This window comes from Lepisma saccharinum, chromosome 23 (assembly GCF_977018435.1).
Source record: "Lepisma saccharinum chromosome 23, izLepSacc3.1, whole genome shotgun sequence".
Lineage (NCBI taxonomy): Eukaryota > Metazoa > Arthropoda > Insecta > Zygentoma > Lepismatidae > Lepisma > Lepisma saccharinum.
Window position 1 is genome coordinate 29663047 of NC_139251.1, and position 17217 is coordinate 29680263.

General features: G+C 37.5%; 1 protein-coding gene across 1 annotated transcript; it reads right to left on the reverse strand.

Annotated features, from left to right (window-relative positions):
* Nucleotides 1-4543: 4543 nt before the first annotated feature.
* Nucleotides 4544-16946, reverse strand: Pdp (pyruvate dehydrogenase [acetyl-transferring]-phosphatase 1-like protein, mitochondrial). The gene is made up of 4 exons (XM_083110071.1): nt 16572-16946; nt 15846-16128; nt 9522-9663; nt 4544-6039 (listed from the first exon to the last, which is right to left on the reverse strand). Exons 2-4 carry the CDS (start codon nt 16044-16046, stop codon nt 4877-4879), a joined length of 1506 nt encoding a protein of 501 aa, XP_082966197.1. The 5' UTR covers nt 16047-16128; nt 16572-16946; the 3' UTR covers nt 4544-4876.
* Between the last annotated feature and the right edge of the window lie 271 nt (nt 16947-17217).

A 17217-nucleotide genomic window follows, 5' to 3' on the forward strand; every position in this document is an offset into this window, starting at 1 on the left:
AAAAATCCTCATGATGTAGAAAGAATTGTAGACAGATCTGGTTTTCAAAATTTAGAATACCAGTTTTGTTGTGCAAAACTAGATATTATTGAAAACTTGTTTCCGAGACATTCACAAGGTTTATGGAGACACCTTATTGCTCTTTTTGTAAGTGTTGTGATGTCTCCTTTTCTTGTAAGAAATGTCATTGCATGTAGAACTGAGTAAGGAATGTAAACTGTTACGATAGCGTGGACATATTTGAAGCTATCTTGTAATGATTTGTTGCTGTGCAGCATAATGTATGTTGGAAGCAGTTGTAAGAAGAGATTCCAAGGATCAGTGTAAAAATCCAGAGGTGGCTATGTAAACATTTATTTTAACATATATTAAAAGTGCTGTACATATGGTAATTGTTTGCTCTTTACAGTGTGTGATTTATTTTTAATAATGGAACTGTTAATTTTATAAATAATTGAAATGTGCTGGTCAGAAATGGGGTTTATCAAGGCATTGTCAACTGATTAGAAATTTAGTGCATCTGTGAAATTATAATGTGAAAGGGATGAAAACAGATATGTTATAATAAATACTGTACTGTGGATACATGTCATTAGTCTACAGTACACAACTAAAATGCACTATAGGCATTAGAAGTGTAAACCAATGTACTATCACTTGCATAGCTATGCAAAAAATACTATAGTGGTCAAAGTTCACATCACAAGTATATACTTGAAAATTTAAATGCTGGTCTTTGAATATGAAAACTGTGAATACACTTGGTGTTATATACTTTTTATATATACAGTATTTATTATAAAAACTATTCACAATTTTGACAGCTTCAAGTTCCTTTTTCTACATGCTGTGGTAGAATCTTGGTAATGTTACATTGTAATTCAAATACAAGTGCAATATCTCTTTCTAGGTTTTAATAGACATGTAAAGTACTGCTGTTAAATGTTTGCTGACTACTATGAAAAGAATTGCAGGATGGCTTAAATTTTTATGATTTTATTTTTTTAACCCAGTTTAAGATTCCCCCCCCCCCCCCCCCCCAACTGAAATAAGCGAATGAACTTGAAAATGCATCCTATTGATGTGGTGAACAAGATTAAGATGTCTAATTTGATCAAGGAGGTGGAAGAAGGGAAGTCAGTAGTACAAGTGGCTTTGGGACCTCGAATTGATGGGTAAAGGCAGCTGGAGCATGGTGCTGCTCACATCACTTTATCCACAGCCCATGTGTTCATGGCACATTGTAATGCACTTAAGCACTTAAGAAAAACCAAGGGACAGATGCAATTTTGGATGCTACTTACTGCAGTGCCACAGATGTGGTCCACAGGTGGCAGCACTACAGAAATAAAAACTTTCACCATTACATTGTATACTGTCACAAACCACATGTTCCCAGCTCCTATAGTTTACATGCTATACATTTTCGTTATCAGGAAAGCTTTGACCATGCTGTATAATGAATTCACAGTCATCTATGAAATGATAAGTGTTCAAGTATATCATTGCTTTAATTGTATTGTTTTTCAAAACACTGAAAGGAATGATACACTTGGAATTACCAGGGAAGCATTGTATACGTTTGTTTGTTTTTCGTATAAACAACGAAAGGCAGAAGATCCACTGCAATCTGATAATAATCAATGGTGTGTAGTCTTAATGCATGTAGAGTATGCGGCTCACTATAGAATTTCTCTTAATTGTCATGAAATTATCTTAGAATGCAACCTTCATTTGTTTAACAGATATCACACACGCATTGAAACCAGGAGTGCAAGAAACTTGACCGTACCAATTAAAACCATTCTGAAGCAGGTACAACCTATCAAATGTAATCAATGATGATGAACAAATAATCATTGGTCTGTGAATATCGTTGTTTGGAATAGGGCTTTGTGAAAAATTTTAAGGGGTGGTTAAATCACGGACTTATACGATGTAATGTCATACACAAGAATAAGGCTATTAAAGTACTTGTACGCAATTGGAGCAATTTTTCTACATTTTGTATCATGGGCTCAATAATTGGTCTTTAAATTAAAACCTTCGTATAATTATATTTACAATATTCACAAGTTTGGGAGGACAAAATTCAATTTGTGAGTGTGTACATGGGTAGTGCTAATCATAAAGGATGACGTTGACAGTGCCTTCTGAATAAACTGATGTGGCTGCAATTAAATTGACAATTTGGAAAGTGCATGTAGATTACAGTTACATAATAATTTTAGATAACACTTAAAAACATATTTACAGTTTATTTACTGTATTACCATTGATGATTGTTGCATAATACGATGTTTAACTTTTAAAGATCTCTTCAGGTAGTACTCAATTTAATCCCTTTTTTTTATTGTGTGTAAAGAAGTATATAAGATGTTGTGTTTATGTAAAAAGAAATATATTGTTGAATGACAAATTACTAACCAATCAATCCTTCATACCTACTTAAAGTACAATTATAGCAAGTAACTTTTTACGTAGCTCAAAGGTAAGGGATTGTTCTGTATTTGTGTCGAAGTTGTTCATATTTTTTTGACCCAATTGAGGTATATATTTCATGGTGAAAACTACTTATGTCATGTGCTGGCAATATTCTTGTACTAGTCTCGTCAGAACTTAGGCCACTTCTTCCTCTCTTCTTTCTACCAGTCCTGATGACTCCGGGATGGAGTCGAAAGCTTGGACAGAATTTTAAAGTGCCTTTTATCACGCAGTTTGTTTTTAACAAGTATATATTTCAATTTTAGGCTTGCTGGTCTCAGGTCAGTGTTCAATACTTTTTCTCAAATGAATATAATTTCCAAAAGTGTAGAGCATTCCATAGAATATACATGTAGCCAACTGCTGCTACTACAGATACCCGATATTGGTGCTCCGAGTGGAGTGACATGGACCCTCCCCTCAAGCTGTCTTCTTGCCTCCATGTTAAGATGAGGAGGGACAATTGCGCACTGGTTGTGCATTTATTTAAATATCGTTGGATTGGGCACTGCTATTTAAAAAAGGGTTTAGTATGCAAGAGAGTATGAATTTCTCTCCATGTTGCAAGTGGAAACTGTTTTTCAAGTTGATTAGTAAGCTAGGCACGATGTTTGAAAAATATGATTAATAAGTATTTACAGAATCACATGTATTACGGCTAATCAAATGGGAGTTTCGACTATGACATAGTTCAACATGTCCTTTTCCGTCCATGTACTTTTCTATGACATTGGATGTTTGATATTCCCGAGGGAACTAATAAAATAATGGTCCCATAAACTTAATGCATTTCTCCTTGCCTCATATGGCCATCCTGGCAGTGTTGCCAAACCTGATGTGCATATAAAAGCTACATTTCACCATTAATAGTGCTCAAGATGACTTTCAAAGAGCTAGATTAACGAAGGCTGCATTAAGTGCCTCCTAGGGTAATTTCAGGTGTAGGGGTGGGGGTGCTGCTATTACTGTTAGCTTTAAAGTGATATCAATTTCTTAACTTTCACCGCCTACATTTGGCGGCGTCGCCCATCTCAATAACCAAGTGATGTTCATATGAAATCGAAAATAAGGGATTCCTGGATAATAATATTGTCATTTTCACCTTAACCACAATGCTATATATAAAAATATCTGGGGAGGAAAAAGGGGGTGGGTGACGCAGCCTATATATGAATATCACGTCACGTGCAAAATGTACACTCGTGGCAAAGGTTGTTCTTTATACGCTGGACCCAGTGGTGGCATCATAGTGGGCAGAGGTGGGTGCCACAGTTCACAGCCAAACGAGTGCACGAAAGAGCCAGATCTGGCTTCAAAGGAGCGAAGTTGGCAACAGTGATCGGCAGCTGCCCCAGCGAAAAAGACCTAGGGGAAATTGTCCCCCCCCCCCTTCCCCAACCAACAATTTCTACATCCAGCACTGCTTGCTATCAGTCTACTATTTAGTTAGTGCGTGGCCCATGTAGCAGCTGCAACTCCCACTGCTTGCTGGAAAAAGGGGATGTGTGTAACCCCTCAACTCAAGCAGATTTATTTTACTGTAAATACTTCAAAATTACAAGTAAAGTAATCATGTACGCTTGTTACAGATTTTGAAAATGTCCATGTAAGGCCACACATGTGTCACAAGTTTGTTTTCACATAAGAATTGTACATAAACATTCTTTGATCTCAAGTGTAATTATGTTGCAGCATAAAGTTCCCCGTGCATATAGCACCGTGCCATGAAGGTATATTTATTGGATGTGGGTGTCCGGCTGCCATGCAGGAGACCCGGGTAGGATTCCTGTAGTGGGTGATCTAAAGTTGGAATTATTTCATCCTTGTTTGTGCATAAAGCGACCTCTGGGCCCACCCAACCTCAAATAAATGTGTACGGGGGAGGGGGGGGGTAAAGGCAGTTAGAGCATAATGCTGATCACATCACCTCCAAAATGTCAAAAGATCGAAGAATGTGTGGGGTGCTACCCCCCACATCCCCCTATAAATGCCTCATGGCATGGTGTACTTCACTATCAACAAAAATAAAACGCATTTTCCAGCACAATGCTAAGAAAGTGTATCTAGTTTATTTTACAAGGTTGGTATGTCATGTACCATGCGTCTCTTAGGGAATGGAATTTAAGAACAACGTATGCAACAGTCAGTTTTATTGCATAGGAATACACCATAAAGCAATGTATTTCCTACAAATTTATGATAAGAATTCATTCCATGCTTTCTCACCTCTGATCTCTCAAGCAAAAAGCATCCATACACACCTTCAAAAAATGACTTTAAAAAAAGTGCTATTTACAATATCTACAGTCATGGCTACTGTTATTACATTAACACATAAAAATAGCTACCATAATTCTATTAGTTAAAAATTATAACAATGTGGCAAGATATATTACGGAGGACAACGTCTGAGATACTCCGAATCGAAGTACACTACAGTAACAGTAATGTCATCCCTAAAAAAACGTACCATTTCTTTGGGCATTACTAGCAATTGAGATAGCTTGCCATGATCTATTCCGTATTCAGTACCTCCAAGTGCATTCCTTATTAAATGCGTAGCTGCATTACCATCAATGGGCTTCTTTTTGAGGCCTTCTTTACGTTGCATTAGCATTTCATTTATTTCAGAGAGGTTCATGTCCTTCCGCGGCAAGCGAAACGGACTGAGTGTAACCTTACCACTCATGTGTTCCCCAACTAAACGGACAACCTGCAAGGGGGAAACTAAATCCCACAAACCATCGGAGGCGATCACTAGGAACTTGTCCCTTGGCGTTAACCTGCAATGAGTCACTTCGGGTTTCGCCGTCAAGTAGGGAGGTGTGTAGTAATTGGGAGGCAAGACATTTTCACCAAAGAACGGCACGAACACTTTGGTCAAAACATCCTTCTTCCACTTGTACTTGTAATCACCGAATGCCCTAAGTGGTGCCAGTTGGCCGAAGAGCCTCTCCAGTTTTATAATCGTGTCCCTTTCGTTATGCGGATGCTCACCTAAGATACGCTGTACTTCACTCACATTGTCGGTGTTGTGTTCCTTCGTTAGTTTCTTGGCTGTCCAGTTGTTCATTTCACTTTGCACCCCTAGGACAGCTTGGCAGTCTCCTACATTCGCTAAATGTAAATGAGGACCATCAATATGTGCAACGCAAGCAACGGCACCGGAAGTTGCTACGGACAATGTTTTCATGTTCAACTTCCCCATATTTCCTGGTAATGCCTCATCACTCATGTCGTTGTCCAAACGAAGGAACGATCTCACCATGACGTCCTTCATTTGGAAGTCTCTCCTGTTCGCACTTGTTTCGCACATTTCTTTTACAAATGCCTGAAAACTGGTTGCATAAATATCCTTCAATTCATCGACAAATTCCACTTTATCGTTGTACTTTTGCAGCAATTCCATTGTCTCCTCTGTCCCAAGACTAGCAAAGAACTTCTGAAGAAACTCTGGAGGTAACAAACATACAGCTAAGTAATGAAAGAGTCTTTTGGCTATGACTTGGGCACATGCACTTCCTCCATGTCCGTCAAACACACCAATCAGCATACCTGGAGAGAAGAGTGATAATTAAATTCTCTACTCTTAAATATGAAAGGTGGTATAAATGTAGACAAAAAAAGGTGGAATCGTGACTTAACTACCAACAGTCTTAAGTACATGGGTGAGTATACCTTCATCAATTTCAACTAATCATCATTCATCCTTATTTAACCTTTAGCAGATGGAGCCTTGTGTGCATGTCTAGCCTCTCTGGACAGGAACCTTTCAAGCGCTAGCTTTTTCACTTGCCGTAATGCACAAAAAAAATCTTATCTCGAGAACTAAATGTAGAGAGATGAAATCCACTTTGCATTCTTTCGGAATGATGGCTTTTAGCGGAGGTGAAATTTAGACACTGTATCTTCAAATAATGGAAAAATGCCCACAATAATAGACCAAAGTGAATGACAAAAACAGGATGTAGCACTGGTACATTCCTACAACCATGCAAAGTTCTGTTGAAAGTACGCTCATACTTCTTGGGGGTAAAAAATAACTGTACAGTGTTGCCAGTTTACAGAAACAATTTCCAGAATTTCGCTTCTAGCGTTGGTCCTATGGACCCTGGATTGACGAAATTTGGAGGGAAGCACGACATAAGACCACTCTTTAAGGATATTTGCCATTACTAGAAGCAAAATTTAGGATTGTAGTGACATTCCAAGCACCCAATTTTGGAGGAAAAATTAAATTATGCAAACACTTTCGAAACAAGAAATTTTCAAAATTAGGGCTTTGCTGCCCCTGGGCTCATAATTGTTGCATATTGTTACAGTGTTCTTGTGTTCTCATTATTAATTACATGTAGAAGTGGAATAATCATTAAAAAATGGTGGTTGAGGAGTTATAGCCAATTATAAAATTTATCATAATACACGGAGGAAAACAATTGACTTTTTCAAACTCCGCTTGTTAACACTAACAATGGATATATTGATTTGTAATTTGAGTTTGTCATACCTTCACATGTATGCTAATGGACAGGCAAGACAGAACTGAAATAGCTATCATGTGTGTAATTTTCAAGAAATGGCATGTTAATTGCTAACCACATAGTGCTGGGAAAATGTCTTCTCAGCCATCTTCGATGGGTTTACAGGAGGTTGGAAAACATTTTGCATCCATCCACTAAAGGTAAAAGAGGTAGAAAAGCAACATAAAATAAAAATACAATGGAAAAAGACACACACAACACTGACTCTGTTGACTCTGCTCTCTGGAGTAAGCGAACGAAAGCAAGCCTCAGTGCAAGTAGTGACTCAAAAGGACTGGACCAATGAACATGTGAGAGGGGATGGGGGTGTGTGGGAAAGCAACTGCAGTTACCAGCCTTCGCAGCAGCATGTACTGCTTCACTCTGCCAACTCAAGTTCCCCCCCTTCTCTGGTGCTATGCGCAATCATGCTCCACGGATTCTGGGAATAGAGTATAAAACCCTGTTGAAAAGTAATATTCCTATCAGTGCATCATTACCACAAATAAAATGTAAGAAGTACCAGAAAGACGTTAAATTGCATAGGACTGTTCCACAACTTCTTACACAAGGGGCATTCAATTATGAACAAAAACTTGTTCATACATGTAACAATATTCCTCAAATCAATGTTGAATTTGTTAAATTAAGGAGAGACAAGAATAGACAAAGAGTTCAGTTATGAGAGAACAAACTTGATTGTGATAAATCTTTGTTTGCAAAATGTTCATGCTTGTAGCTTTGTTGTTTTGGATTGGGTGATTTACTTTACTTTGAATTTCTGCCACTTTCGGCTAATTGCAAAGATGAATGGTGATAGTATGAAAGGACAATAGCAAACATGCATGGACAGAACAACACATTCCCTTAGCTGAGAGTCCCGTGTGTAGAAAATCCACGGTGTTCTGAGCAGCAAGTGAGGCTCTATGATCAGATCCAGGGGCACAGACCCATAGTCTGAAAAATGCAGTCTTGGAGAAAAGTACGTGAAAGAGAGATGGGCAATCAAGTGTCTTCTGAAAATGTCACCCATTACACCGTAGGTGTTTTTGAGATAACTGTATGTCTCTATGATTTAAATTCTTATCACACGAGGCATATTTATTAAGTAAGTACCATTTTGATATGTACAAAAAAACAAGTAAACTTTTTGTAACAGACCACACTTTTATCTACTTTTCCACATAATTGCCACCAATATTAAGGCACTTATCATATTGAACAACAAGCTTTTGTATTCCGTCGTCATAGAAGTTTACCGCCTGAGTTGACAGCCACTGCAACACGGTCGTTTTGAGGCTATCGTCGTTATTTTTGGTACCCATCGTGAGCTCAATTTTCGATAGTTTAAGTGTTCGGTAACGATTTCGTAGATAACACTTCTTGAAACTTCAGGGAACTCCTCTGATAATGAAGAAATCCTGAAGCGTCTGTTTTCTTTCACATTTTCGTCGACTTTCTGCACCAAATCGACAGTGATCACTGAGGTTCGCCCACTCCATTCCTCGTCATGAACATTCTTTTGGCCATCTTTGAAAGCTCTTACCCATTTGCGTACCATTCCATCACTCATAATGTTTTGTCCGTACACTTTACAAATCTGACGGTGAATTTCAACTGCTTTCACGCCTTTAGCACTAAGAAAACAAATAACAGCACGTATTTCACAGTCGGCGGGATTCTCAATCGGCGGAGGCATTTTAAATATGCAAAAGCAAATGTATACACGATCGATTGTTGCCGCAATGGCGTCTGTGGCTTGCCAACAGATGTAGGTACACAGTGCGCATGCACGGGACATGCAGCGGTGGAATTTCAAAACGGTACTTACTTTAAAAATACGCCTTGTACTTCATTGAACTAATAAACAAATACAGTGGCACCCTGATTCTAAGTCCCTGGATTTTATACACTTCTCACAAAAAGTTTGGAATTTTGTTACATTTGACGATAGATGATAGACATAGCCTTGGAATGCAACAACATAGGGTATCTCTCTGGTGGACGTTCTCATCTTTTAGCCAACATATACCACTGTGTCTATCATCTATTGCCTAATTTATTAATATTTCAAACTTGTTGTGCCTAATATAACATTCCAAACTTTTTGTGAGGAGTGTATTTTCTCGCATTATACATTGAATCTTGATTGTCCCAACATAGCAAAGTGTCATAAAATTTTCCTCAATTTTACATTTTCGAGCATTTTACGATTTTTCCTCATGGTCCCCTGAAAAACGTAAAATCGAGGTTCCACTATGTACCAAAAAATATAAAACATCACTTCCAATTTGGATTAAAAAAAAATCATGTTTTTCTCTTCCCCACCAAGGCATTTCTTGCTTGGTGGTTCGTCATATGAAAAAAAAATGCTGGTCTTAAGTACCTTGAGAGAGAAAAACTTTGACTACAGTTCAAAGAAACTGAAAAGTAAGGCCATTTTATATATTTTTGGAGTCAATTTGATGTACTACAGGAATTATAAATAAACTATTGTATGTTGCAGAAAAAATATACCTGTTGTTAGCAAGCAGCGAGCTTCTGACCTTGTGTCTTCAATAGGATTATTGGAAGACAACTGATTAGAATCGTATGACCTGACTGATCCTGGGAAATCAAATTCTTGGGTGTACTCATTGGCTCGAAGAATGGCATTTACCTGTAATTCAAAGAAAAGCTTGATTACTTAGTAAATTCTTTATAGATCATATCTACAAAGTAAACATTACAAAACATACCAGTCATTAAGACTGGAAATGAACACTAACACATTTTGACATACATATTAAGCATAAAAGTTGTTTTTTTGTTAGTAAGGATATATATTTTCAGTGGCATGCTCAGCATTTTCAAAAGCAAGGTTTATGTATTTTTTTTTCAGTAGTCTGGCCCTCATTTTGCCATCTTTCCTGGTGGAATATTGGGCCCCACCAACCCCCCTTTTATTCGTTCAGCTGTTGTTCCATTCTATTCTATTTGGTATTGAAAGGATGTCTGACTGCCATGCAGGAGACCCAGGTTCAATTCTCAGGAGGGAATTTCTTCAGCAAAGTCCCTGCATGGAACAGCTCTGATGCTTACACAGCCTTATTTTTTGTGACCGCCAGTTCAGTGACTGATTGATTTATTCCATCCACTAAATTGTACATAATACAATAGGTACAACGATATGTGACAGGTCAAAATTTATAGTTATAAAAGCTTTTTTTAACAATGATTATTATGTACCTTTACATTATTTTTTTTTACATCGTGGAAACACATGAATTTCCAATTTTTGAATGTGTAAACTAGAATTATCTTAAATATATCTTTGTTGACTTTGATGTATTACAAGTTGCTTGTATTTTATGACAATAATGATTGATTGATTTGGTATTTTAAGTCCACTTTATGCACATTAAGGCTAATTGGGACTGGACCTACAGTTTTAAAGTGGGATCCGAACCACTATCAAACCCGGGACCCCTTGGTTACAAGGCGACGATGCTACTGCTATGCCATAGGGGAGGCACAATAATGAATAACAAATATAAAATAACAATAAATTATGGATATGAAAGAGAAGTCACTACGTAAGTTCCATTTCTAAATAGGCATATTACACAAAATTTGACTCATGCATACATTAGAAGAAAGGATTGGTCATATAATTTTTATTTCTGTTTAAAATGCATGGTTCAGGAAGCCCTCACTTTTGTAAAATAATTCATGCATTAATATCTGATTCACTGTTCATCTAAATTTAATTAAGTTGTTATTTTTTTATTTTCTCTGGTAGGTTATTGCATAGATGAAACCTTGCTATTTTATTCCACTTTTTCCCTTGGAGGTACGAACTGAAGTGACATTCAGTAAGTTATGATTCCCTGTGTGATACTTGTGTACATCATTATTTTTGCTGAAGAAGTTACTATTTTTGTGAATGAAACTTTCTGTTTCTACAGAGCATTTCCTGACATTCGCTATGAGACTCGGTGGCAAGCGGCCCGGCATCAGCGCTTGTCTTTCCCGGTGAACAGTCGCACACTACACTCTGTTTCTTTCGCTCTCTTTCCCTTTCTGTTGACGTTGCAGACTGACGCCAGTATAATCCTCCCTCGGAAGTTGTGTTGTGTATTGTCCGTGTGTTGAAGATTGTGGCTTAATATGGCACCACAAAAGTTTACATTACAACAAAGGATTTATCTTGTCGTGTGTTACTTCGGAAAGAGGAATTGTGGAGAAGTGCGACGACGTTTTGCAACAAAATTTCCTGGTGTTCCCGTTCCACATAGGACCACTATATTAAACCTCATAAAACAGTTTAGAGTAACAGGGTCAATTCTGAATAAAAGTGGAAAGAAAAACCCACGTGTACTTACTGAGGAAAAACTCGATGAGATAGGACAAAGGTTAGAACAGTCTCCTCGGAAATCTATCCGTCGCCTCTCACAAGAAACGGGTGTTTCAAAAACCACAGCATTTAGAGCCGCTAAAATTCTTAATCGGGAGAATTACAGTAGACGAACTTGCACGTGTAAATGCCAATTTCCTTCGGAGATGCCAGGAATGTGTTGCAGCAAAGGAATATCATTTTCAACACCTTCTGTAGTCAAGGTTAGTACACAATATGAAATCTGTAATTTTAATAGCAGACTCTAGCGACTGTCGTGGACCCCGTTCACCGGGAAAGACAAGCGCTGATGCCGGGCCACTTGCTGCCGAGTCTTGTAGCGAATATCAGGGAATGCAAGGCAGTGGTAGGATTTGTAACTCTTGAAATATTTCTTTTGTTGAACTAGAGATTGGCACTTTTTTAATCACTTGAAAGGGTCATTCCATACGAAATCAGCCAGAGCAGGTTGCTTCATAGTCATGGATTTGCTTAATTTTTCTTATACTGATATACTTGGTCCAATATGACAAATATGTAATATTAGGCTTGTCCAACAAATATGTTGAAAGTTATAATTTTTTTAAAAATTGAAGATTTTTAGAAATTGGGTGGATGAACGAACATACCATGTGACACAAAACATGTCATATATTGGAAACTATGTGGAGTATTGTGATGATTTAGGTATTGGAAAGCAGAAGGACAGTCCTAACAGAAAATGACTATATTAAAACTCTTACCTATTCAGAAAGTAGAAAAATCTTTAAATAGAGTAATATTTTGTGATGAAAAAGACTTCGGGTAATTGTTTGATAGGGAGTCCCAGATTATACCACAATGAAAATTGTTACACAGCAGAATTAATACATGTCCAACGTAATATTAAAAAATCAGAAAGGTAATATTGTTCATAATAAAAATATCACAGGTTTCAGTATGAAACATTGTTTCCATTGGCACACAGTTATATTTTTGACAAATGGCAATAAACCACTCACAAATTACCACCGATATGAGTACACAATATTGTTAGAAATGTTGAACACATGACACAGGAGAAGCATTTGTATGCTTGTCCACATTTAGCTCACAGAAATTATACTAAGACCAAAATTTTTGTCCAGAATGCATATGGGCCAGTCCATTCCGAACGGTCCAGCACTGGTTGCTTGACCATTTTTAAAATTTTCAATATTTTTGTTGTTCTAAGAGCTATGCAGTAGTAGTTCAAAGAAGGCATTATTTTTCTAAAACTCGACTTTGTATAAAATGGTGGCCACTTTTTGTTTCTTGACTTTGGGTATTTTTGGCCTTTGCAGACAGTTGCGATAATTATAAATCAGCTAAGAAAAATGATAGAAAGCTGTGGCAAACAACATTGTTTTCAGTACATTTCAAGCTTTATTTTATGTTCTGTAACTTTTTTCAACATCTCTAATGAAAATGGCTGAAATTTAAGGCCAAAAATGATGTTAAATTTTGAACATAAATCAAAGTGTAGGATTTTTTAGTAGAGAAGCAATATCAAAGCTATTTTTTTTATTTTTTTTTTAGATTAAACATATGCATCCCAAGTTTTGGCAGAAAATATTTGAGCTCTGTTGCTGGTTTCCTCTTTTAGTTATAACTACAGCGCCTTGAATAACGTAGTGTGGAAAATGACCCAAGAAACTGGTTCCCTGAGACGATGACAAGTAGATGGCAGTGCGATCGACCCAGGTGCTAATTTTGTTATGAAAGTAATGCGGCTTAGTTAGTTTTTTGAATATATTGTGTAGATTTGTTTCTCTAGAAAGGCGGTAAGTGAATTGATGGAAACAGTTATATTTGTGGAGTGATTTGCAGTCACGAAATGGCATTAATTTGGAAAGAAAAGTAAAATAAAATTAATAAATAAATAGCATGTGTAACGCAAGAAGAAACATCTCAATGTGATTCCGGACGCCAGGTCTTGGACTGTGTATTAGAGTTTATTTTTCTATGTTATTAGAATATAAATAGTATCCTGAGAGATATTTCATACCGAGGCGACAAACCACAAATGTCGCTTGAAAGCGAGCAGTCGGAAATCAATGCAGCCTTTCGAACCGTAGGGACACAAGCTCTGACTGCACCGTTTCCTCAAGGAGATTTTACACCAAAGCGACACGCGACAAACGATACGAAGATTTCACACCAAAGCGACACGGGTCATTCGGTCCAAGGCAACTTTCATACCAAAGTGACACATGTTGCTTGGAAAGGAGCCAATCAAGAGCAACATTTCACATCGTAGCGGCATGACGGGAAGCACAGGCCAGCATTCAGTTGGTGAAATCCTCAAGCGATAAGTGGCGCGTGCCGCAGCCACAAACCACAAAATGGTAAAAGTTGGTTTAAATGGGCTTGTGACAGTGTGTGATGGCATCTTAGTGGGGTGGGTGGGGGGGGTGAACCTGTTCAGAGCCAAACAAGTGCACAAAAGAGTCACAGCTGGCTCCAAAAGAGCCGTGCAGAGATGAGAACCTCACAAAAACCCTTCCTCAATACCTTAAGCTTGAGACCGTTTGTAAGGAATATAATTATAAATTTGCTCTGTGATATTAAAATGATTCTCTTTGTTCTTGAGAAGTGTGTCATAATTAGAGACCAGATGTTAGGCAAAACGTTTATACATTATTGTTACAGATATCATAAAAATAACTATTTCCTAATGACTGTCAAAGACGGTACTAGTTTACTATCCTTCGGACAGATTTCTTCATTTCTACAGAAGAAACTACTTACCGTAATAAGTTCCTGTAGTATTGTCTAACATCTGGAAGGTTTTTTGTGTGATGTGGGAATGTTTCATAGCGGAAATTCAACCATTGACGCATAGCCCCACGAACCATTCATACATAGCCCCACAAACCATTTCCGGTAAGGTTAGGTTAGGTTAGGTAGGGTCACAATAGGTTACAATAGTTAAAAATTGGTTTCGAAAAAAATATGCGTAGCCCCACACACCATTCTCGCATAGCCCCACGAACCATTGACACATAGCCCCACAAACTATTTGCGGAAACGTACGTTCTTCACTTACAAAAACACCTTTTTAAAAAAAAAATGATCAAAAAAACGTGAATACACGTTAAAAAATGATCCGCGAAGCAGATAGGTAAGTACAAATGTCAAAAATTGATGAAACTCAGAAGTTATAGGTGTCCGAAGGATAGTAAACATTTACCCAAGATTAAACTCTGATTATTTAAAATTTTCGTTGAACTTCCAAATACAAGTCAGAAAGTCTAAATGACACCTCTTCCTATGACATTATGAATGTCTTTTAATTCAAACCTCTGACATTTTTTAAAACTATTTTTCCAGCACCTGTATCAATGTATTCCACTCGTTGCATCTGGCCTTGCATCGTTGAATAAGCTCATCACTACATGCCACGAATGAGCATATATCAAAGCTCTATTCTATTTTCAACCTGTTGATCAGAAACAGACTGAAACAATAATCTCTTTCAGCTAGTTTTCCACCGTTAACTGCAAAACATCAAACTTCTGTTTCTTGAGCAGAGGTTTTTTCTTGATCTCTATTTACAACATTCTTCCTCCCTCGCAGGTCCACCTGGAACTTGTAGCCAAATACATTCATTCTTTCTTTATATTAAGCAAAGGCTCATTATTATTATTGCAATGCAACATTTTGTTTACAGTTCTGGTTTCCCTCTCCCTTTCCTTTCCTGCCCTTCCCTCAATCGGATTTTGATACTATGCTCGGAACCGTGTGAGGTGAGAGAGATCAAAATTACCATCTGAAAGAAAAAAAAATCCCTCAATTTGCAATGATCCGTGAGGTTGTTCTTGACTCCGTCACACGGCAAGGAGTGGAAAGATTGCAAGACTACATGACGAAGAGGGAACAGCACATGCCCATAGCTACTATGTCTCATTTCTTTGTGTGAAGCGAGTCCGAAAACCCTTTATCCAAGCCACAAGAGCCTTTCTGCTTCCTCTACCCACCGTTGAACACAGCGCCACTTCATTGTGCACGTGTGCACTTTCCAATGTTGTTCATGCACATTCGACGCACGATGTTCAAATAGAAAAGCCAACATAGGGAAGTAAATGGAAGGTGATGTGGCCTGGGAACATTTGATGTTTTGAAGAAATGGTGTTCAATGAATAAATATAATAAAAATTAATTACACTGCACAATTATTTGGCAGCAAATTTTAGTACCTATTTTCTCGACTTTTAGCACCTTTTTGCCTGCCTATTTCATTTTTTTTTAGTGGCCAACATTTGGTCTCTGTTCATAATCTACCTTTGTTCTCTTCTACTCAGGTCTGTTTGTTAGTAGTTGTGTGTTCCTTAAATTCTACAAATTATTTTTAGGTATGTTAGATTTTTCAGGGCAGAAAGTGTTAAAAGAAACAAAACCTTATTGTCAATATACCAGTCAATTAATAACAGAGATGTTTGTCCTACCTCTTGAGGTGAGAGTCTAGGATAAGCAATACGTCTCGGTGAGGTCTGGAACATTCTTCGACCATGGTAGCCTCCAACTCCATAATCCGGTCGGAATTTCCATATGCCAGAAGCATTCTTGGAGATGTTCACCTTGGTTACATGTTGGCTAAAACATTTCTTGCTTGTTAGGAGATGCCTTGCTCCAACGCCTACTGCCATTCTATTCACTGTGCAGTGACATAAGAGCTTCCAGGCACTGGACTTCCTCTAATGGTTATTCATTGTTTACTTATATGGCTAACTGGAATAAAAAAGAAAAATTGAAATCAGTTTCTGTTCATTTTATCTGGCCGGGAGGCTATAGAATAAGGGTACCATTGATTTGATTTGATTTATTTAGTTTATTTTACTTCGCGTTTTGTGCCTCTTGGCTATTTTGCGAAGATGGGGATGAGTGATGAAAACTGATGAATGGAATTCACAAACAACCAAACCCGAGCGGAATTCGAACCCGGGACCCTTGGCATCGCAGCGCGATGTGCTAACCACTTGGCCACAGGGTCCGCCGGTTCGAGTACCAGTAATAGCAACAACGTTCATACAATTTCGCACATCCAGCATTCAACCCCCGTTTCCACTATTAAACACCATGCAAATATACATATTTGTTGTTATTTCACATGAAATGAATTAAATTAGCCAAAACTATGTTATTTCTAAAGAATGAACCCAAAAACAACTTACACAAGGCACGAAATTTTACAATAGGCTGAAGTCGCCCATCAAATGTGAAAAAATGTCTAAATATTAACCAAGTATCCTCATTTCATTTCCATTGTAAACAGAAACAACAGCAAGATGCATATTAATCCACTTAAATCTCTAATAGATTTATTCTGATATCACGTCGGAGATCACGTTAAACATTCGACGATCGGAAGTTCTACGTTCAGGTCAGTGTAAGAACGTGAGTTTTCTTCTTACTGTTTATTTTTGATTCAACTGATTTTTATTTGATATCTTTCATCGCCTTTAAGGTATGAAAATATATTAATTTAAAATCTGAGCATGACAGAAATACCACGATAAATTTAACACGTTTTTTCTAGTAATTCAACAGCTTCGTCTGCAATCAAGGTTGCCATGTACATTTCAAAAAATCACCACGAGCTCACCAAAAATATTCTCTACTCACACGAAAATGTGCACATATGACATATTTGAGTGGTATAGTGTATACAAAACGTTTTATTTTAGAGGAAATTATTGCAAATGAAGAAGAAACTAACAAGGAATGTGTGGCATACCAAATGAAGCTGGTCCATCTTTATTGGAAATATTATCGATATTATTGATCTTTCTAAACGTACAAATGAGCTATTGTTATTCT